Genomic DNA, 23,830 nt, shown 5'->3' with positions numbered 1-23,830 from the left:
GATACCAGAAAAATTGCATAAACGTCCTTTATTTATAAGCCAATCAACAACAATAAAATGATTTAATAGCGTAAAACTAAAGCACTGTACTACCATCAAGTTAATAAGATGTAACACTTTCTGAAACAGATGAAAAGAAGAAACAAATTCCAATAAAAATGTTTTGATTGCACTAACTATTAGCATGAAAATGCTGCGTATCTGAATCAGACAACACTGTAAAAAATAAACTACAAATGTTTGTATAAATAAGCTATGAAATCAGAAAAGCAGGATCACCATCGCGTCCTGGGGCAGAACACCAACTCCTTTCTTCCCTCTCAATTCTTTTCCTTCTTTCCTTTAATCGTTATTCTCTGTAGGGAGGTAGTGCCGTCAGTGCACCTCGTGTGGTGCACTGTATGCATTACTTAAGGTTCTTTGCAGCGTGCCTTCGGCCCCCTACCTGCAACCCCTTTCGTTCCTTTTACTCTACCTCCTTTCATATTCTCTTTCCTCCATCTTACACTCCACCCTCTCCTAACAATTGATTCATAGTGCAACTGCTTTAAGGTTTCCTTCCTGTTACACCTTTCAAACCTTTTACTGTCAGTTTCCATTTCAGCGCTGAATGGCCTCATTGGTCCCAGTGCTTGGCCTCTGGCCCAAATTCTATATTCAATTCAATCCTCTAATCGTCAGCTGCTATGGCTTGGGTCAGTGAGTTGCCAATTCCTTCGGCCTTAGAATGAAATTATAGTTACTCCTATACAAAATTTTCGTATGAATTTTACACTCTTTCAAGTATCAACGATGAATATCGGATATACATTTTATCCTTTTTTTCCCCTCTAAGAATTATTTTTGGCAAGCATCCACTAACCTTTCATCTCAGCGCCATCACTGCACCATCTCTCTCTCTCTCTCTCTCTCTCTCTCTCTCTCTCTCTCTCATCACCGCCATTCTCTCCACCACTATCACCAAGCAAGAACCAACTACTCTTCATCATAATCACCCAAAAAGAAGTTTATGGCGATAGTGAAGAGGCCATCAGAGTCGACTTACACTGCAATCAGTATTTATTTCCTCGCAGGTCTCTCCTGCTTGCGAAGGATGCTGGACCCTTCCCTCGCTTGGCCCCGGGCAAACATACGGCCTCCTCCTCCACCTCCTCCTCCTCCTCCGTCCAAGGCATCTCGGACGGGACACCGGCCAACCAAACCGGCAGTTTAAACCTAATCATTGTCATTACATATTCACTAAGGACGTAGTTGGGGAGCAATATGTTTCGGAGCTAATGGTGGAATGTTCACCTGGTGTAATCGTGTTATAATTTTGGGACTTGGAGAATTCATTCGTTCTCTCTCTCTCTCTCTCTCCTCTCTCTCTCTCTCTCTCTCTCTCTCTCTCTCTCTCTCTCTCTCTCTCTCTTCTTCTTCTTCTTCTTCTGATTATGCAACAATGTAGAAAGTTCCAAGACTCTTCTCTTCATCCCTCTCTTTCTTGCTTTATTATTTAACAGTGGAAGTTTGAGTCTCTCTCTCTCTCTCTCTCTCTCTCTCTCTCTCTCTCTCTCTCTCTCTCTCTCCTATTCATGCAACAATACAGAAAGTTTTTTTTCTCAATTTCTCTCCAGTATGTTCAAATCATTCATCAACGCAGTAACTTGAAGATCTCTCTCTCTCTCTCTCTCTCTCTCTCTCTCTCTCTCTCTCTCTCTCCTCCCCAATTATTTTAAAAGAGACAAGTTCCGTCTTATGTAAAAAATGCATTGCTAACCAGAATCGTCTACCTGTCACCTTGTCGCGTTTGCAATCCAACAAAGATGTAAAAGGTAAGTTTCGCGGAATGGTAAAACAAAGGTATATTTGGTTTAATACTTTTTTTTTCTTTTCACGCTCTCACAAACAAAGAAACTCGATTGAGTTTACTGGTGCGGTATGTGACTATATCCATCCAGTCATAGCCGTACAAACATGCGTACACAAACATACTGGCCTTAGAAAGAAACTAAAAGAAAACGGCACAAACAAAGTTTTTACTCGTATACAAACAGTCGCAAGAATTACGCTAAAAACGTCACATAAAAAAATACGCCCATTCATTCATGCACACTCAAACGTACCGATACCCGTTGGATGTATTTACCGTTTACGTTCGTGTTTTTCTGCTTATTGGTCACGTGCTTTGCTTACATGTGTCATTCTTCACAATGAATTACATATGTGCATTCATATACGTGTTGGAGGATACTTCGCAAACTAGGTTTTCTTTAATGAAATAAGCATAAATTATATTTGTGCACCTAAAGAGGGCTGTTATGAAATTACGGAAAAGGCCATCCATTCATTATTAATATTCACTTGCTGAGACACGATTATATAACATAGGTTTTATATATATACTGTATATATATATATATATATATATATATATATATATATATATATATATATATATATATATATATATATATATATATATTACTATATATATATATATATATAGTATATATATATTACTATATATATAATGTATATATATATATATATATATATATATATATATATATATATATATATATATATATATATATATATATATTATGTATATACTAAATATAACAATCAATAAAAGAAACCTTATGCACTGAGCAATAAGACAAAATACTAGAAAATAAACATAATCTGATACAACACCGCAATATTGACCTGTACATTTTTTACAGTCTAGACAACTTTTACTTCACAGCTCTCACTAATAGAGAGAGAGAGAGAGAGAGAGAGAGAGAGAGAGAGAGAGAGAGAGAGAGAGAGAGAGAGAGAGAAGAAACTTGTCTGACAAATACGTAGCACCTCCAATAAAATTAGCATATACCCTGCAGCTCATCTGCTAGGTCACATTTCTCCCTTTACGGCTTGTTACGCTGCCTCTTATTGGCTGACCGTTTGTTGGTGGTTGCGAGGGGCAGGGAAGAGAGGGGTGGGGAGCGGAGGGGAGCACCAATCCCCTCCGAACTTCCAGCGCTACGATGCACCTGGGCGCTACCTGTTACCGTGCTCGTACATGGAAACCTATTAATTGGTCGTTACGCTACCTGTTAATGGCAGCCAACATTAGCGTTTGGGTCGCTGCATGCTACCGTTTAACAACAGGGATTTAAAGAACTCCCTTTTGCGCACTCGCGCGCGCTCGCTTCCCCCGGCCTGCTGACTTCCTGAAGATGTGACGAAGGCCGTCAACTGACTCAGGTTTGATTCATAGAACAATTTTCCCGAAATCTTATATTTTTTTTTGGGTTTATAGTTTTTTTCTTCGTTTTTATGAACGGGCTTAAGTTTTTTTTTTTTTTTTGCAATGAAGAGCATTGATAACACAGAGGCGTGTCCGCGGATGCATAAAAACTGTTATAAAAATATATTTCTTTAATTATGAACAAACGAACACAAAACCATATATATATATATATATATATATATATATATATATATATATATATATATATATATATATATATATATATATATTAAAAAAAAGAGGGAAAATATCAGAGGAAAAATAAACCATAAATCATTATCTTAAAATACAATTAATTAATGAAAATGCGATGTAGGACTCTTATACGGAAAAAGTGTTTATTAAAAAAAAAAAAAGTAGCGCCCTGTCGCCTAACGTAAAGACTAAAAGTACAACAACAGGAATCAGGGCAATCAATGGCAATGAGAGAGTTCCAAAGCAGGACAACAAGCGTTACGAAAAATAGAAAGAAAAAGTCATAAATTATCAAAATAGTTGAAGGAGCTGAACTGCAGCTAGCGATCTCCGCGTCGTCGATCTATATCGGCGTAATCGAATAGCCATTACATTAAGGCAACGTCTGTTGAGCGCTGTGTCGCGTCAATCGATGGCTGCGGTTGTTGTTGGCGCGCCTGGTCGGTTGTGGGTTGATGATTGTGTGCACGGTGCGCCTTCCTCGTGGCAATGTGATTTATTACTATCATAATCAGTATTGACGATGCTGTCGTCACTGATTTTTTTACCTCTTTTGGGGGCCTTTATTATCATTATTATTCAAAACTAAAAGGGTATTGAAATATTATAGCTGTTTTTCGTAACTTCCAGACCGGACATATCATTTATCCATACCACGACAGAAATAAGAATTCAGATTGGCAATAAACATTGAATTATATAAATGATAAATTATGATAAGTTAAGTATATCTTAATTTAACCAGACCACTGAGCTGATTAACAGCTCTCCTAGGGCTGGCCCGAAGGATTAGATTTATTTTACCTGGCTGAGAACCAACTGGTTACCTAGCAACGGGACCTACAGCTTATTGTGGAATCCGAACCACATCATGACGAGAAATGAATTTCCATCACCAGAAATAAATTCCTCTAATTCTTCATTGGCTGGTTGGAGAGTCGAACGCTGGGCCAACAGCGTGCTAGCCGAAGGCTCTACCCACCCCTCCAATGAAGAACTACAGATATACATTAAGATTAACTACTGCTGGATGTCCCAATGAACTTTTTATACTTCCCCAATCTTTTGCGTTTTTCATCCTCCTTTCGCATGACTGAATAATTAAGTGCTATTTCTCTCTATTCTGAGAGCATTTGGGTTGATTTATTTATTCACATCACCTTTTTAATCTTATGTTTTTTTCAGCGGTAAAATTTTCGCAATTTTTTTCTGAGTAATGAGAAACAATGACTTCCGGCATTTATGATACAACTGCTTTCAAAATCAGGTAATCTGATTTTTTTTTTATTTCAATTTGGGTAATCTCAAGGAATTTTTTTCTTAGTAATGCAACGGAAGAGAGATATCAGCAATTTAATCAATGCAAGTGGCAAAGGCTATTGAATTTTTAATCTTATTGTTAAGTTAAAAAACGATCTAATTATTGACAAACTTCTGACCGACCGTTCCACACGCTTTTCGCATGCGGGAGTAGCCCCCATCCTCTCACAACCTCCCAGCATTAGAAAGGTGTGAAATCCCATAGCGCACCACGATATTTCTTAACTACCATCTCCACCCTCGCACCCATAAGCCCCTTGAAAAACTAGGCCCGTTTAAAACCGACCGGGGCAATTTGTCAAGAAAAGGCAATTTGCAAAAACTCATTGGTCTAACTAGCTCCGTCCTTTGCCCGGGGCCCGGCTTGTTACGCTTCAAGAGTTTCTTTCACGAGGAATATCTCCAACACTAAGTGTTAGATTAATGACCGACGGACGCCTTCTGTGCCTTCTCCTGCGTCTCCTGCATGGTTCACTTTGTGTCCCCTCTCCTTTCTGCCCTTTTTGACGTATTTTAATCTGTGGCTGAGGTGACAGCTAGTTAGGACACTCATTCCAGAGATCTTTCCTCCAGGCGAAGAGTGACTAAGTCTGGAAAACATCCAAGATTAAAGAACGAAAGCCACGGACAGCTAAATAATGGCTGATTACTGAACCCGCACACGAACTAGAGACAAACGTTATAATTTTCACCTGGTCCTTAAACAATGAATGAGAGAGCACTTTAATTCTTCAGCCTATCCACTTTTAGGGAACTATAAATTACTTCCAAAAGGCTTTCCAATATCACAAAAACTTTTTCCTAGAACTGAAAATGAAAACTACTTTGGAACTTCTCCACTTCCAAGGGACGAGGATTACAAGAACGGAAATGTAAAACTAAGTCCTAGAATGATCTCGGAACAAGGGAAAAAGTTCATAAAATATTATATCTGCCAACACAAAAAAATTCGATGCACTGAGCTTCTACTAGTATATCGACAAGCGAGGAACGAAGTCTGAATCTGAAATCTAACTTTGGAATCTATCCACAAAAGGAGAATGAAAACTTTATGGAATGCGATCTCGTTTCGCAATCCCAGCTTCTTTTAATCATTTACATAACTGAACTAAATTCATTTCACTAGGAACTTCAACTATCTTGTGATGCGTCTCACCTGACAGCTGATTCAACATAATTCTCATCCTCTGTGGAACCAGAGAGCTATCCATTAGATCAGGGAGCCAGAGAGCAACCGAAAGCTACAAAGGGACGGAGCCAAACGTGAAGAAATAAAATTCTTATTTGATAAAAACATGGGAAAATATTGCCAAGCATAACGAGTGATAAATATAAGACCACTTCATGACGAAATGTATAAAAGTACGGAAATGAATCCCATTCTATATTCACTTTGGAACAAATAAAATTTTAATCCTATAATAGAACCCTTATAAATTATGTATTTGAGAATTATTACTAACAAACATACTATAACTGTTTACCTCAGTTTGTTATTATGTAAATGTTAAAAACCTTCATGCCCACAGCATGTCAGAACAGTTTATATACATACATATACATACACGTACACGCATACATATATACTGTATCTATACATAAATATAACTATGTACTTTTATATATATATATATATATATATATATATATATATATATATATATATATATATATATATATATATATATATATATAATATATATATATATATATATATATATATATATATATATATGACAGATAGATAGATAAATTAATGTATTTAAATTATGAATAGGTTGTTTTACAACTGCTGATATTTATCTGAGCATATTTAAAATGATTCAACGGATATTTAAGCGAAACAGAAACTAACCGACAAAACAAAGGGCTCCGCAGGTGAACCACAAGAGCACGATAAAAGGGCCACCCTAAATAACCCTAAAAAATGATAAGAAGTGTCTTGGAAAATTATACGCGTGAACGAAACATTTATAAATGAATAATGATTTTTTTTTATATAAATTTGTTATTCAAAATTTTTTTTAAAAAGTTATCTTGTGGCGACGTAAGATAAACAACAACTTATTCGTTTGCCAACATTTAATTTAGAAAAGAAAAATATTATAGTAAGATCGCAGATATGCAAATTAGCCTATATCTTCTATTTATTTCAGAGCATACGAAGACGACTGAGAACAAAATTTAGCAGGCACAAAAATGTAGATCTCCATCGTGAAAAATGAAATGTCAAACAATACTGAATCATTGGAAGAAAAGACGAGAAGACAAAGAAGGTAAAAAGGAAGAGGAAATATTAAAACTAGCAAAATGAATATTAACTCAGAAAAAAAACTTTACGTAATGGAACATTTAAAAGGAAAGGAGAAGAAGGAAAAAAGAACATTTATGAGAATTAAAGGGGTGAGCATAACGTAATAAAAATTACAAATACCTCAATCGTATTTTCAATGCTATAAAAGTAGAATGGAATTGGAGAACACATCAGCCTAAGTGAAAAAGAAATTCCTTTACTGACAAACTTTCTTCTTTTGAAAGCTAACTATATTTTAAAAATGTGAACGCTTTAATCATTTGGCAGACGTTTATTTTTCCATACCATGTCTACACTAAGAAGCAAATATTAGTAAGGACAAAAAAATAGAGAAAAGTCCACCCAGTAAAAACGTTGAACACAACTGAGAAGGTAAAGGTTTTATGGTTGAAACTAAAAGCAACTGACTTTAATATAATCCATCTATATGGGCAGCAAATAAAAAAAAAAAAAAGACTGCACACAAGTAAATATTTCAAACTAAAACACAGAGGAAAAATCTCTCCCGAAGATAGCCATCTCCGAAATCGTCCTCAGAGTGCGTGCAGATGATCGGTAAGTAGCCCCAGTTTTTTTGTTTTTTTTTTTGCACTTTAAGTGCTCGGCGGGTTATCGCAATAAAGAATTGGATGTCTTATTCACCAAAGCTGTGTCACACACACGAGAGAGAGAGAGAGAGAGAGAGAGAGAGAGAGAGAGAGAGAGAGAGAGAGAGAGAGAGAGAGAAACGACGGCTGATTAGGATTGCAAATCATGTATGACAGCGGTCATTTTGACGTCAATAATAATGTCTTATTTAGGTGATTTGCGCCTTATTTTTTTTTTACTGGTGTTGCTCAGGATATTATCACAAAAACTTATAATCGTTAATTAACAAGAGAACGTAAAAAAAAGAAATTATGACATTACATCCAGTCGGCTGGAATTTGTGTGATCACTGTTTTATCGATAATAATCAGTAATATTTTCTATTCAAATTTCTTACCCCTCAGCCGTGATTCTAAAACAAAAACATACGATATTAGCGATAGCTATCATTTAATTGTGAAAACTGTATATTTCATTTCTTATTGTACATTTGATATATTCACTTTACCATAAGGAATATGTCTGCCTTATCCTGTCTATATAGGAATTTCAATCTCTCACGCCTCTACTCTATCTGACTTTACCTTATCTAAACCCCCGCAATCTGAACCTCTCTAAACCTCCCTCTCAACCCCACGGTCCCATAAGACATATGGCTGACAAGAGGATATCCTAAATAGGGGACATAATGACCATAGAGAGCCATAGCTCTTTTTTTCTTTTTTTTTTATTCCACTTCCCCCTAATTACAGGAATGACGAATCGGGTTCTTTTCATCACATAATCCTGATTTTAATTTATGGTTTTTTCTATGTAGTTTTCATGCCGAACGCTTCCACCACATGCTAGTGGAGTTAGTTTTTCCTCAGTTAAAACAAGAGTGATTTTGCATTATCTTCTCGAATGGATGCAGCATAGATTCTTGGGCCATGTGAATTTTTATTCGCTTTTATTTGCAAAATAATAAATAACTTTTTCTTTTTTTGCTGTTATTTTGTTTCATCAGATGTTTTCAGATTTGTAAAATAATAATTTCCTGTGTTTTAATACACACACACATATATATTACATATATATGTATAGTATATATATATAAAATATATATAATTATATATATATATACATATATATATATTTATATATATATATATATATATATATATATATATATATATATATACATATACATATACTGTACTGTATATATGTATATATATATAAATATATACTGTACTGTATATATACGTATATATATATATATATATATATATATATATATATATATATATATATATATATATATATGTATATAATATAATATATAATATAATATAATATATAATATCAAATTCTTCAACACCGAACGTATGATACACTTCCTTCTCTACTCACAGAAAACCACTTTTTGCGAACCCGATTTAAGATCAAGTACATTTATGCAACTGTTACTGAACACGTTCTACATAAGAAATTAGAGTAACATTCCATAAGGCAAAACCATTATATTTTCAAAAGTTTGGATCAATGTTGGTAACTTTATCTATACTTTGTGTATAAAAAATTTACATTGCCTATATACATTATCTACGATGTAGGTTTAATGTTGATAATTTTACAATTGTGATGACTGAGTACTCGCAACGGTATCATGTGGAAACATGTCTAAACAATTACTTATATACAATATTATTGTTGGTACACAGTAATTCTAAAATCCAGTTTCGAAAAAAAGATGACAACCCCTTTTTTATCTACATTTACTTCAGGTCTAAAGATCTGGTCTGAGATCTAATGGGAACGAATGCATTGGCGTGAGACTGCGATAGTCTTTAATTATAAAAATATCCAAAGCGTTTACAGTGTTGGAAAACAAGCAAACTTTATCTTAGGGCCGTGACAGAGAACGAACCACACTGGCTCTGATGGTGAGAGCGACAATGTGGTTCAAAACGACAATGATGGTTATGATGACAAGATGACTTGTTTTGTGCGTGTGTGATAGCGATGACGTATATCATGAAGATGACGATGATGTTAGTTATGAAGCTGACATTGAAGATGACGCTAAAAAAATTTCTCGGTAAATACCACGTTACGTGCAAAACATCACAGGCGATAGCTCATTCTTCATCCTAAAATACACCTGACGAGGCACTTTCCCAACCGAAATACGACAAAATATTAACCGAGTTTTCGGGGGAGCCCCCGGCCAGGTAAGGGCAGGGCACGGCGACCTAAGTTAGGTTAGGAAGGTCAGATTTGGTTAGGTCAGGACGTTTTGCATATTCATTTACTGCATGTTTACGAAAATTACGCCATACCGGTTTTCGTGGATTTCCTATCGAGATATAGGCTGCACAACTATACTCAAATTCTACCAAATGACGCCCCTCAAAGCTAAGCGAGTGGCGTGACAGACAAAGTAGTTAACAGTTCAGTTAGCGATGGTGACAACGTAGATGATAATGTCGGAATTGAAAGTAACACTGATGGTGTTGGTGATGGCTCAAAAGTTTTTGGTTTTCGGTAGTCTAGTCTTTACGGGGTTAACTTGATAAATAACATCGATCATTTTGCTGATCATGGGCTCGATGTCTGTGAGAGTGATCTAGTTTTTTGGTGCTATTCCTCTTGAGAGGCGGAGTGGGAAGTCAAAGGAATACGAATAAAACTCGCACTGAGACCTCAAGCTACAAAACGACAGGGCAATTTCCAGCCCCCTCTGAGGTGCTTGATTTCCGCTCAAAAAAACTACTCACCTTCCAATAGAAAAAAAAAAATGGGTTTGACCCACTTACGAGTTTCCTAAAGGAACACACGCTTGACTCCACACTTACCCCTGCCCCCACACAACAGGAAATTAGTAAATGGATCTGCCCCGCTCTAATAATACTTCCCACCTTAAAACTCCTTCCAGGAACACACGCTTTACTTAACCCCACTTGAAAAAAAAAAAAAGGAAATGAGCAATTGGTTCTGCCCCCGCTCTAATATTCCCCGAGGAACTGTTGAGAGACTTTACTCACCTTCCCTCCGCATGCCAACCTTGAAGCATTTCCTGAGCCTGCAATACTGGCACTGGTTCCGATGGTGTTGGTCGATCGGGCAGTTGCGGTTGCCTCTGCACGAGTACTGCAGGTTCCGCCGGACTGACCTCTTGAAGAAGCTTTTGCATCCTGAAGGAGGGGAAGAAGAAGAAGAAGGGCGTCACCGTCGTTAGTTACACCAGGGCTCCTATCATTATTAATATTATCATTATTATCATCATTTATTTTTCGCTTGTAATGCCACTCGAAGCGGCAATGGATACTTATAGAGCAACATAATTTTTTTTTGTTTAATTAAATATATCAAATACCATTAAAATATTCTTTATCATTTTGATCTTTGCTCACTCAAAAAGGCGTCTGTTGCAGATCAGTGCAACGCTGAATTTACTAAGTCAGGCAGTGAAAAACCATTATATGATGTCAATATTATTTTTTTGTATTGTTGAGTTACATAACTTAACCCATCAATCAAGTGTTATGTACTAAAATGTAAATGTAATGACGCATCAAAAGCGGTATCAGTCACTTATATAATAACCTCCAGAGATGTATTCTGTCATCAATCAATAAAATGAAAATTTCTAGGTTTTCTAGTGCGACTCTACAGTAGCGACCGTTGCATCACTGCAACGCCAAATCTTGAGTTTTATTTAATCCATCAATTATGCCATATTTTTGCATCACTTTCATTCGTTCTCTTTTTTCAGTGCTCCATTGAAGATATTTTTTCGCAATGACAAGTTTCTGTCAATTAATTATCGTTTATGATCATAGGCATCAATAATGTACAAATATTCAACCGACAAAATCAACATTTATAATGAACAATATTATAATGGAAGCGATAAACTTGAGTTAAATGATACCAAAAGAGTTTAAAGTACCGATCAGTGAGATCGCTCAGATAGCGGTCATGAAAAAAAAAAATTGCTTGCAGCGGTATTCAGGAGTGAGAGGGGAGGGGAGGGGAGGGGAGGGGTGAGCAGGGAGAAATACCCATGACAGTAGCAGCATCAACTTTGCGCTGCCCGATACCCTGAGGTCAATAGTGGAAGACGAATTATGTAACGGGTCAACGAAAAAATAAACTCTGTTTATCTTTATTGTTCTCGTTGGTTTCGTGACTGTGATAAATCGGATATTCTTATTTCTCATTTGTGAGCACATGTTTTGTGTTTTTGCCTGAATAATGTAACAGATAACCGGAAAATTAAATTTGCCAAATTATTGTCCTTAGGAAATTTCGACTCAATTTTTTTTAAGCTCTATTTATTTTTGAGTGCTGTCATAATGTCTTCGTGTCATGATGTGTTCGTACCTTCGCACGTGAACTGGCCGTAGTGCTTTCCCGAGCTCTTGTCCCCGCACACGACGCATGTCATATTTTGGGCATTCTTATCGTCGCCTGTGGGGCTTGGGGCAGAGGACGGGGCACTGCCTGCCGTGGAGTTCGGCGTCGGCGTCTGTGGGGCATTGGGCTGTGGTGTGACACTGGCACCCAATTCGCGGGTGACATCTTCCCCTGTGGTAGGCGGCAAAGACACAGGGGGATCACGCCACGTGGCCCCGGGGGGCACAACTAGGGCCATCCTATCGTGGCTAAAGGGGTCTTTCAAAAGCATTTACAACCACCCTTGTCCAAGGGTGGAGCCCTTTGGTTCTCCTCCGAATATAATGGCAAAGGACGATGACGATCCCTCGAGCAACCACCACAGATAATACCTGGCTTTATAACGGCCGGTCTGTCATTATCACTGAAACACACTTTTCCAAATTTTGAAACAAATCCACTGAAACACTTGGGGCTGCGTCACGATTAATATTAGCAAATAAACACTCGGAGGACGAAAATAGTAATCCGTGAAAAGAGCGCAATCTCTCTCTCTCTCTCTCCCGTGAGCACAACCTCCCTGATCAACCTCCACTTGACTTGTCACTCGACGTTACTTCGGGTCTGACCTGTGAGGCAAAAGCTTATAGTGTCTCGCGATACGCACCCTCCTTAGAGCACTGTGCTGTGTACACTGGGCGGGCGGCGGAGCGGGCGGCCCGGCGGGTGGAGGGCGGGGACGGGCCTTGCAGGGCAGGGGGCGGGACACCAGGCCACGGGGCCGCGACCCCGCCCGCCCCGGACACCCATTGGTCGCAACCTCTCAATCATCCTTGATCGCCACTGATCCGCTCTGAACGACTTTTCTTTGCTTTGTTCAAAGCAGGGGAATGAAGGTATCACTGCAAGATGACAATTCCTCTCTCATGGACCCAAAAGCATCGCAAATAAAGACACAAACGTGAAATTTAGTTGACGGCAAAAGGCAGCAAGGTTGATCAGTGTCCGGTGGCGGGGCGGCCTCTGGTTGGCGGGTCGCGGGGGTGCTGAACCAATGAGCGCTCGGGGCGGGGCGGGGCCATCCGCTCTTCAATGCTAAATTCGCAACAATAATAACTCTTTGTCGAAGTAATCACGCTAAAATGCGCTGGCAATTATCCCTGATTTGGAACTATCGCTTTGTTTGCGACGCAAGAGTCGTCGGTATTGATCACAAGGCTTTTTTTGCCGTTTCAAGTCATATCTGCTAGCGAGCGCTGGCAATTGCATCTCAAGTTAGAGGTCTGGAGCTTCAACCCCGCGCGCTGGTGGTGTTGAAGCGAGTGAGAAAGTTGGTGTGACAGGCCTACACTCGGGGGCAAAGGCACCACGTTGCTGTGCCGATGCTGCTGCTGCTGCTGCTTCCGCTTCTGCTGTGCTGCATTCGCCTCTCGCCAGTAATACTAATAATTATTATGATTATGTAGAGAATATTTACTCTCTCTCTCTCTCTCTCTCTCTCTCTCTCTCTCTCTCTCTCTCAGTAACAAGGCAGCAAACAGAATGAATGACATTTTGCAACGTCTTGTAGAACTTGGTTTTAAAGCCGTTTGTGGATATTCGAGTATCGTGGGCGAGATAGCATAACGATAGGAGAATTTTGAACTCCAAAGTTCCCGACCATAATTCTGATTTAGTTATTGCTAACTTAATTTCATATCACTATGCACATACTGACGCATGAATGTTACGCTGACATTAAACTTACATAATATTTATTTTACAAACGTGTAGGACACACTGTTGAAAGCATGACGTCTTCGTGTGTAGGCCTACGCATGCGTATGTACGTATGACTGTAAGTGAGAATGGGAAAACATGTGCGTTTGTAAAATAACTGTCATATAAAATTTCAGTAAAATGTGTTAAAGAATATTAAGACACAGTATCTTTAGAGTAAGCACTTATTTGAAATAACTTATGAAAAGTAGTCAATGGCAAAAAACTGAAACTTTTCAATTATTCAAAATGGATATATGATCTGCAGGGTATCTTCACATTACGTGATTTCGTTTAAAATTATAATCCATAATATGATGGCCGAGACTCACGCGTAAGAAACGTGTATTCAGAATTTGTTATTTGTTTGTGTTTTTATGACGCAATTCTCTTGTTATTTCCTCTGTTGCTTTGGTACTTCTTAACAGTCATTCTGTGAACCTCCAATTTGTCTTTGTGTTTCATCTGTATTGATTTCGCAGATTACAAATATGTTCAGGATATTTGAATTGAATTAACTGAGTGAGTTTGTGTAAGAGAAATTCTTTTGGTGAGTGATTCGTTAATGTGGTTAGTGCCTGTTTTCTCTCTCTCTCTCTCTCTCTCTCTCTCTCTCTCTCTCTCTCTCTCTCTCTCTCTCTCTCTCTCTTTACGTTTATATATATGAATTTAAATAGAATTAGATGGAAATGTAAAGCGTATAGGCCTATCTTTATGAATGATCAAATGATGTAATATGAACGTATACAAAAAGACAGACATGCGCGCGCTTACACACACACACAAAACACACACACACACACACACACACACATATATATATATATATATATATATATATATATATATAGAGAGAGAGAGAGAGAGAGAGAGAGAGAGAGAGAGAGAGAGAGAGAGAGAAAGAGAGAGAGAGAAAGAGAGAGGAGAGAGAGAGAGAGAGAGAGAGAGAGAGAGAGAGAAAGAGAGAGAGAGAAAGAGAGAGGGAGAGAGAGAGAGAGAGAGAGAGAGAGAGAGAGAGAGAGAGAGAGAGGGGGGGGGGGCGGCAAGCATGCAACTCTCATGGATTCAAGGGACCAAATTGCCCAGTGGCTCGACGTAGCCAGAGGTCAGGGATATCGAATAAAAAACCCTCGACAGCGACTGCAATTGAATGCTAATTGAAAGGAGCAGTTGAGAAAACAGGTTACCGAAAGACCATTCATTATTATCCACTCTCGGAAACAAACCAGTCCACTTCCGCTGGCGGTGTCATGTCGCGCTTCCCGACCCGAGTGATTCGGAAGCGAGCTCTGATAAAGAACCAAACACACGGTACAGCCAAACAGACAAGTTGAAAACAAACATGTCATTCGTCAGTAAAACAGTAAATGAAATAAACGTAACAAAAAATACGATAAATGAAATAAACGTAACAAAAAAATAAACACACATGAGACATATAAATGCAAGGAGCAAATAAAAAAAAAACACGCTAAACAAAAGCAGCAGTCTTGAAGGGTAAGTGCATATGAAGCAACAGTGACAGAAAACAAACATGCGACAAATAAATAAAATAACAAGAAATGCAACAAACATGTATTTAAATAAACTGAATCACATGTATGCAATATATAATGTGGTAAATCAGTGGTGGCAAAAAATCGCTTTATGGAAAACAAACAAGCAACAAATCAAGTGACGCGAATCAATGCGAAAGGTAACAATGATGTAACACCGCAACCAGGACAGCAAAGCCGACAGAAAACAAACATGTAGCAAATCCACATACTCAGCAAACACAAAGAAAGGGAAACGTTCGATAAAAAAAATGAAAGTTTGAAACTTGAGTCACCAGCATTAAGTGAGCAGAAGCAGCAAACATGAAAAAAAGCAAACACGTCAAAAATAATTAAAAATAACAAAAATGAAAGAAATCAACAAACATAAACATTTAAAGGAAAATGCAACACAACCAGAGCAGAAAACAGACACACGGTATGAGAAAGGCGCGAATATTCAAGAAAACAAACATGCGGCTCATTAACTACATCATTACGTATGAAAGAAGAGGAATAATCTGCAATTCAACGAAAAAGCAAACATGTAATAAATCAACGAAAGCAACAACCATAAAGTTGACAAACATACAGCAAACATACAAACATACAAAAAAGACAACCAAGTAGTTGGAATGCCAAAAGCAGCTACAAGGAAAGAAAGCAGGAGGTACCATAAATTGACGCAAACCTGATATAAAGCAAATGTGTACGGAAGTGAACAACGCACAAAACAAACATGCAAAACAACAATCATGCCACAAAGTAAGCAAGAAACCGATAAAACAAAATAGTTAATACAAGTATAAATAAAAAGTAAGGCAAACATGAAAAAAGCCTTGAATGTTATTAACAATTTTTCATTCATTAGAATTGTGCATGCAAACTCGCATTCACAAATAGTTGCGTATTTATGGACAGCTATGGGTAACTGGCAGCTGCCAATATTCCTTTCTTCCAGTTATATTCAGGTCTGCGTTACTATCCTAATACAATTCAACATATACTTTAATATTTTACTCACATTTTTATTTACTTATTTATTTGTTAATTTATCTGTTTTTGTAATAAATGTTCTCTTCCTGAATTCCCGATCACCTTCTGAATAAAGTTCATCTCTGAATAATAATAATAATAATAATAATAATAATAATAATAATAATAATAATAATAATAAGTCCTCCCTCTTAGGGACTGTGCCGCAACCTCAGATAATTGTCATCTGCCAATAACAGATAATCTTAAATTTGTCTCTGCTAACTTTATCAGCACCTTTTCTCTCTGCTATTTCTTTTTTTCCAAATATGAGCGAGTAAATAATAATAATAATAATAATAATAATAATAATAATAAAAATTTGAATTCAGACTTTCATTAGTATTACAATACAAGATTCTACGAATATAATCAAACGAAGAATTTTATTTGTTTAATCATATAGCGTGAGAAAACACTCTCAGTTAGGAAACTAATGGAAACATTTATCGGTAAATAACTATTTAATAAGCCTACGTGAGCTTGACGTCATTTACTGTCCGCGATGACCGATATTCCAAAAATTGTATTTGGGTATCAAATATCATTAACCACCCAGAGTACTGATAACTATACGTTTTATGCTCTAACAACTGGGTTGATAGATAGACAGGCTGATCAAAAGCTTTGGTAATTCGTAAGTTAAGGTTAGAGAGATGGAATGTGAAAGCGGCAGACTGGCAGATACTTCGTTTCAAGAGAATCAGAGAGAGAGGGAGAGAGAAAAGTTAAGTATACCTCAGTTTAACGAGGCCATTGAACTGATTACCAGCTCTCCTAGGGCTGGCCCGAAGGATTAGACTTATTTTACGTGGCTAGGAACCAATTGGCTACCTAGCAACGGGACCTACAGCTTATTGTGGAATCCGAACCACATTATACCGAGAAATGAATTTCTGTCATCAGAAATAAATTCCTCTAATTCATCATTGATCGGTCGGAGACTCGAACTCGGGCCTAGCAGAGTGCTAGCCGAGATCTCTACCGACTCGTCCAACGAGGAACTTAGAGAGAGAGAGAGAGAGAGAGAGAGAGAGAGAGAGAGAGAGAGAGAGAGGGGAGAACTTTTTATTATTACTGTGGTATATTTACATAACTTGCATAGTAATTTCTGAACTCATTTCTGTTCGTTTTCCTTCTTTGCCTGAATAATTTTTTCCGCATAATCTTCATTATATTACACATAACACCGTGAATTACAAACTCAAGTTGTTCTTATCACACTATGACGAACTCCTGAGTAACATCATCAGTATGATCGTTACCACTGTCAATATCATTATCATATACGAGTATAACTGTGGAAACTTAGGAAACAGTCTATCATCGTTTTACTTAGCAGTGTTACGTTTATGACGTGTTTTCTTTTATATTTTTCCAAAAGTTCAACCTGGGAGCCCTTCATTGATATAATTACTATAATTATTATTAATAATTTTTGCACGTCACAATTTTCAAAACGTTATCCGTAAAAAAATAAACAGTTCTAAGAACTAGCTTAAGAGGAAAACCACCGCAAGATCTGTAACTCACATTTTTTTTCTTACTATTTTTTTTTTTATCAGTAATTTCCTTAGCCTTGACATCTCACGTCTATCCCAAGGGGAAGAAGTCACATTCTTACCCCCATTTACCAAGAAGGGGTGTTTCCCACACATCACGTTTTCCTGTTCCTCTCGATAACCATTTGCTTGTCATGTGGGGGATCTTGGCGCATGCGCGCTGCTTCCGTCCGTTAAAGCTTTGGAAGCACACAAGGACTTCACATTTCGGATTAACAATTACTTAGATCCTTTTAGTAGAGCTTTGTGAGCTCGGTTACTCATAACTCTTCAGCTGACGCTGGCAGAGCAGCTTATGCTCTGCACAGACTCAAGGTTCATAAGCGGAGGAAAATAAGCAAAAAGATGGACGGAGTTTTTTGCCACTGGAGGAAGTCATGATAAAGTTTCATCTTCAGCTCAAGCAGGAGGGATTGCTCAAGTAGGAGGGATTGCTCAAGCAGGAGGGATTTCACGTGAGAAGCACGGCGGACTGGCAGAACAAAAAGGAAAGGTTAAGCAAAGAGGAAGGGAAATGATGGATTGAGCAAATCCATTTGCAACTGAAGGAAGCAAAATTACTCGCATCTGTGAACACTAGTCTGCGTACTGTGCATGCATAAAGTTATGAATAGCATGCAGGGAGAGAGAGAGAGAGAGAGAGAGAGAGAGAGAGAGAGAGAGAGAGAGAGAGAGAGATAATGATTTAGTCATTTTACTGACTACACATTCCCTTTGTATTCAGAAATTTGTTTTAATCCTAAACACACCAAGTAAAAAATACGCTACAGCGTATAATCAAGATTACCGAAAATAGATCTATCTCTCGGTGGTCTCGCTATAATGTTGTATGACGCAGAGAGAGAGAGAGAGAGAGAGAGAGAGAGAGAGAGAGAGAGAGAGAGAGAGAGAGATAATGATTTAGTCATTTTACTGACTGCGTATTGAACATATTCCCTTTGTATTCAGAAATTTACTTTAATCCTAAACACACCAAGTAAAAAATGCGCTATAATCAAGGCCACCGAAAATAGATCTATCTTTCGGTGGTCTCGCTATAATGTTGTATGAGCCGCGACCCATGAAACTTTAACCACGGCCGGTGGCGGGCTATCCCATATCGTTGCCAGAAGCACGATTATGGCTAACTTTAACCTTAAATAAAATCAAAACTACTAAGGCTGGAGGGCTGCAATTTGGTATGTTTGATGATTGGAGGGTGCATGATCATCATACCAATTTGCAGCCCTCTAGGCTCAGTAGTTTTTAAGATCTGAGGGCGGACAGAAAAAGTGCGGACGGACAGACAAAGCCAGCAAAATAGTTTTCTTTTGCAGAAAACTAAAAAACTCATCTTAATAAGTTGGTTTTTTTTTACTAAGTAATATAACTTTTAATGGTGTGGTACAACTTCGAAACTCTTCTTTATAGAGGATACCTCAGTGAATCCAGTTACACTTGCTGTTCTCCCAGTTTAAATAAATAGATATGTAGATAGACAGGAAGATCGATAGATAGATAGATAGATCGACAGATAAACAGATCGACAGATAGATAGGGAGAATGGAGTTTTGCTTGTTAACACACTTGATTCTTTTGACATCCGGCGAAATGCCTAAAAACTATCATTCCTTGTCGCTAGTACTTCTTCACAGAAGAAATGCAATCGTATCTACGTTTAAACTTGTGTATGCAGCAAGTGTCTTCCAATATCTTACTCTACATTTGAGTTAATTGCAATTTTGAAGGAGATTATGTCCTGGAAAATCTTACTCGCTACTGTAAGTTCTGTGTTGTGACAAGTAAAATCTGATGGCACTAATAATCAGACTTGTTGTTTAAAATGTTAAAGATGTCTGTTTTGGTCTCAGCAGGGAATGAATTGTACGTATAAAAATCATTGCGCATAACTATCATTACTCACTATATTTATAATCAAAATTAACTGCGCAAGTTCATGTGCACTTTCACGTACATACAAATCAACATCCAGGTACATTTATTCAAATATGCAAACTCATACAAACTCACTCAAAACAACAGATTCACATGTGCAAAAAGAAACATTCACAAGCGCATGCAAAAAAAAAAAAACTCGACACATGTATTTACAAGCATTGTAAAACACCTGCCACCAATCATACTATCGTTTGTTCAGACAAATACATATACGCTTATATAAGCAACGACACGCTGTACAAACATCTTACACTGACATAGTCATACTTAACCCGACATATTCAGACTCGCACAAGCACAAGAAAATCGCTACATACAAACGTACAAACAATTACAAGAACATCCCAGAAGAAAAGACTTGCAAAAAGTGGGCAGAAAACTAAAAAAATATTCAGACATTTGAACATACAGCCATAAACACTAACATTGGCGCAGATTCACTTCCACACATGCATAAACGCCCACACACACATAAAGAAAAAACTGCATGTATGCTTGCACAAAGGCCCACACTCACACAAAGACATACACACACACAATAACCTAACGGCTACACACACACACACGTACACACACACATCCGACTAACCTAACGGTTACACACGCACACACACAAACTCATACTGAAATCTTCACACACACTCGCACTGAAATAACCGCGCACACTCGTAAATCACACGAACACATACTCACAGACGAAAAATCTATTTTGATTTACCCAGCGGGGAATATAAAGAAGGGTGTATGCAAGTCAAGATATTTTGGTATTGTGCAAAATCATGAAGCCTCATCTGTGAGTAGGTGGGAGTGGGGTTTGTCAACCTCTCCTCCCACAGGTTTTACACGTGTCTTTTAAGGCGTCTTTTTTTAAAAGATGGGTTTTATGCGGACTTAAACGATTCGCAAGCTTTCATTGAATTCTTATTTTCTTTATATCTAGGCCGTTTAAGTAATGTATGCATTGTAAATATACGGTAAGATAGCGCAAGTCCGCACACATACGCACACGAGCGCATATATAAAACACAAATATATATATATATATATATATATATATATATATATATATATATATATATATATATATATATATATATATATATATTTATATATATATATATATATATATATATATATATATATATATATATATATATATATTTATATTATATATATACATATACATACTGTATATGTGTATATATACATATATATATATATATATATATATATATATATATATATATATATATATATACATACTGGTGGAGTAGTGACTTGATGTATCTTTTATTAACAACAACAAAAGCTAAAGCTTTTATTGTTATCATGTTACATAGAAATGTAAGTAATATGTTATCACTATGTTTAAACGAGACAGGTTCCTTAACAGTTGTTATAGACCTTTGTAAAACCACGAAAAGATATGAAAAAGTGAAAAAGAAAGATTATAATTTAGGAAATATTAGCATTTAAAAACTGAGGGCAAAAATGATTGACTTGTTGAAAAAACTGAAACTCTTGAAGTAAATAAAAAGAGAAGTAAAGGAAAATGAAAAACCGAAAAGAGAATGATTTCTGGACCACTGAATCTGTCTTTGTCTGAGAGGCAGATGTGTTGTCACTTAAAGACAGAAGGACAAAAACACGGTTCCTGTGTTTTTTCGTTATCTCTCTTCTTTGTTGCAGAGGCTGTGCTTGTTTTGAGTATATACGACTGTTTGGTTTCACAACAGGAAAAAAATGCTGGATAGATAAATAAAGAATCTGACAAGAATGATACTTTTAATACTGTGATTTTGGATTAGGATTTTTAGGATAGGTACGGGCACGGTTGATAGAGAAAGAGGATAATCATACAGCATTGCAATAGCTAATATATATATATATATATATATATATATATATATATATATATATATATATATATATATATATATATATATATATATATATATATATATATATATGTATATATATGCATGTATGCTTGTATATAATGGTATATATTTATACATATATACAATATAAGTATGCATCTACATTTTATATATATATATATATATATATATATATATATATATATATATATATATATATATATATATATATATATATATATATACAACAACAAGCCATTATTCCTGAAGAGGAGGTAGCTCCAGAAGGGTTACAACCTTTTGGGTTTCCGCAATGTTCGAGGGACGAGGTTACAGCCCCACGCCCTTGGCCACAACAGAGCTGATACCCAATTGCAACTGGCTGAAGAGGCGGGGGTAGAAAATGGGAGCGATTCACGAGTCCCAACAGGCGTTAGCAGGACGTTGCTGACAGCGGGTGGCTCCGGACCTAAGATAAGATAATGTTTACCAGTACAGACATATTTCATCTGCTGTAACATGGATGACCCTTTGAGCAGAACACTGTCACAGTTTGAGCTACATCATCAATCTAAAGAGGCGTCTCACCCGCAGTATATCGAACCCCTAATCAACTTTGCATTATTCACCTCTATTTAGCACTCGCTCTTGCGCTTCTTGGTTCTTAGTTATTGCCTGAAATGAAGTCTGTCATTACCAGGACCATAAATTTTCAACATTCTTTCAAACTATTCTTCAGTTTTTATGTCTTCCTTGCCTCCTTACTCCTGGCACATCAGAAATGCACCCTCTTTTCATGTCTATCGTTGTTTCATCTTTCCACATGATCCAACCATCAAAAAACACTCTGTTCTAGCCTTCCACCTAGTTAAGTATACCTTACTTTAACCAGACCACTGAGCTGATTAACAGCTCTCCTAGGGTTGGCCCGAAGGATTTGACTTATTTTGCGTGGCTAAGAACCAATTGGTTACCTAGCAACGGGACCTACAGTTTATTGTGGAATCCGAACCACATTATACCTAGAAATGAATTTCTATCACCAGAAATAAATTCCTCTAATTCTTCATTGGCCGGCCGGAGACTCGAACTCGGGCCTCGCAGAGTACTAGCCGAGAACTCTAGCGACTCGTCCAACGAGGAACTGACAGGGACCTACAGCTTATTGTGCAATCCGAACCACATTATACCGAGAAATGAATTTCTATCACCACAAATAAATTCCTCTAATTCTTCATTGGCCGGCCGGAGACTCGAACTCGGGCCTAGCAGATTGCTAGCCGAGAACTCTAGCGACTCGTCCGACGAGGAACTGACCGGGACCTACAGTTCATTGTGGAATCCGAACCACATTATACCGAAATTCCGACTGACCAGCTTTTTACCACCTCAGCATGTGTACCTATTCCTCTCCTTACACGTCTTCCTGCGAACATAACTTCCTACTCTTCAGACAATACATCCCGCCAGCTTCAACCACCTTGTCTTTAATTTCAGAACGAATGTCATCTTCTTCAGCGCGCCGAGTCTTCTAGCACATGCGTCTGACTCATAAATAAGTGGGCATGGCCTAAATCCCGGAACACGCCGGAGCGCGTTAGACAAGATCATTAGATCCCCTGACTAGAGTAACGAATTAGATGCCTCTTTGGCAGCCAAGTGTTGTGCTGCAGTCAAGTTTAAGAAGGATTTTCGGTTAGCAATGTCGTATCATCGAAAGGATGCATCCTTCTAGAGCCAGCCTTCATGGGGAATGATGTAAATGTATATGTATGTGTGTATATATGTATATACTGTATATATACGTATACATATTATAAATAATATTTATATATATTTGTATATATATATATATACAGTATATATATATACATATATATATATATATATATATATATATATATATATGATTATTATCACTTTTTGTACGTGATTCATTTATCACACATTACCACAGGTGAAAAATAAGAAACAGGATGTAGGTCTGACCGGTTTCGACTTTATTTCAAGCCATTGACGAAGGACTGATACAGAGTGTGAGAAGTCAC

At 37.3% G+C, this 23,830-nt stretch overlaps 1 protein-coding gene across 3 annotated transcripts in view; it reads right to left on the bottom strand.

The window, feature by feature from the left end:
- svp (COUP transcription factor 2) overlaps positions 1–23,830 on the bottom strand; it is a 598,839-nt gene that overhangs the window by 291,891 nt on the left and 283,118 nt on the right. Inside the window, exons 1-2 of one of the 3 annotated variants that reach the window (XM_067086583.1) lie at positions 12,063–12,841; positions 10,721–10,870 (exon numbers count right to left, since the gene is read on the bottom strand). In XM_067086583.1, the coding sequence (XP_066942684.1) occupies positions 10,721–10,870; positions 12,063–12,366 (454 nt within the window). In that variant the 5' untranslated portion in view covers positions 12,367–12,841. Of the gene's footprint in view, positions 1–10,720; positions 10,871–12,062; positions 12,842–23,830 lie in introns of those variants that run through there. The other 2 variants (XM_067086584.1, XM_067086585.1) reach the window with 2 other exon arrangements.

The sequence above is a fragment of the Macrobrachium rosenbergii genome, chromosome 43 (genome assembly GCF_040412425.1).
Source record: "Macrobrachium rosenbergii isolate ZJJX-2024 chromosome 43, ASM4041242v1, whole genome shotgun sequence".
NCBI classification, from domain to species: Eukaryota; Metazoa; Arthropoda; class Malacostraca; order Decapoda; family Palaemonidae; genus Macrobrachium; species Macrobrachium rosenbergii.
This window is presented reverse-complemented; position numbering and strand designations above follow the sequence as displayed.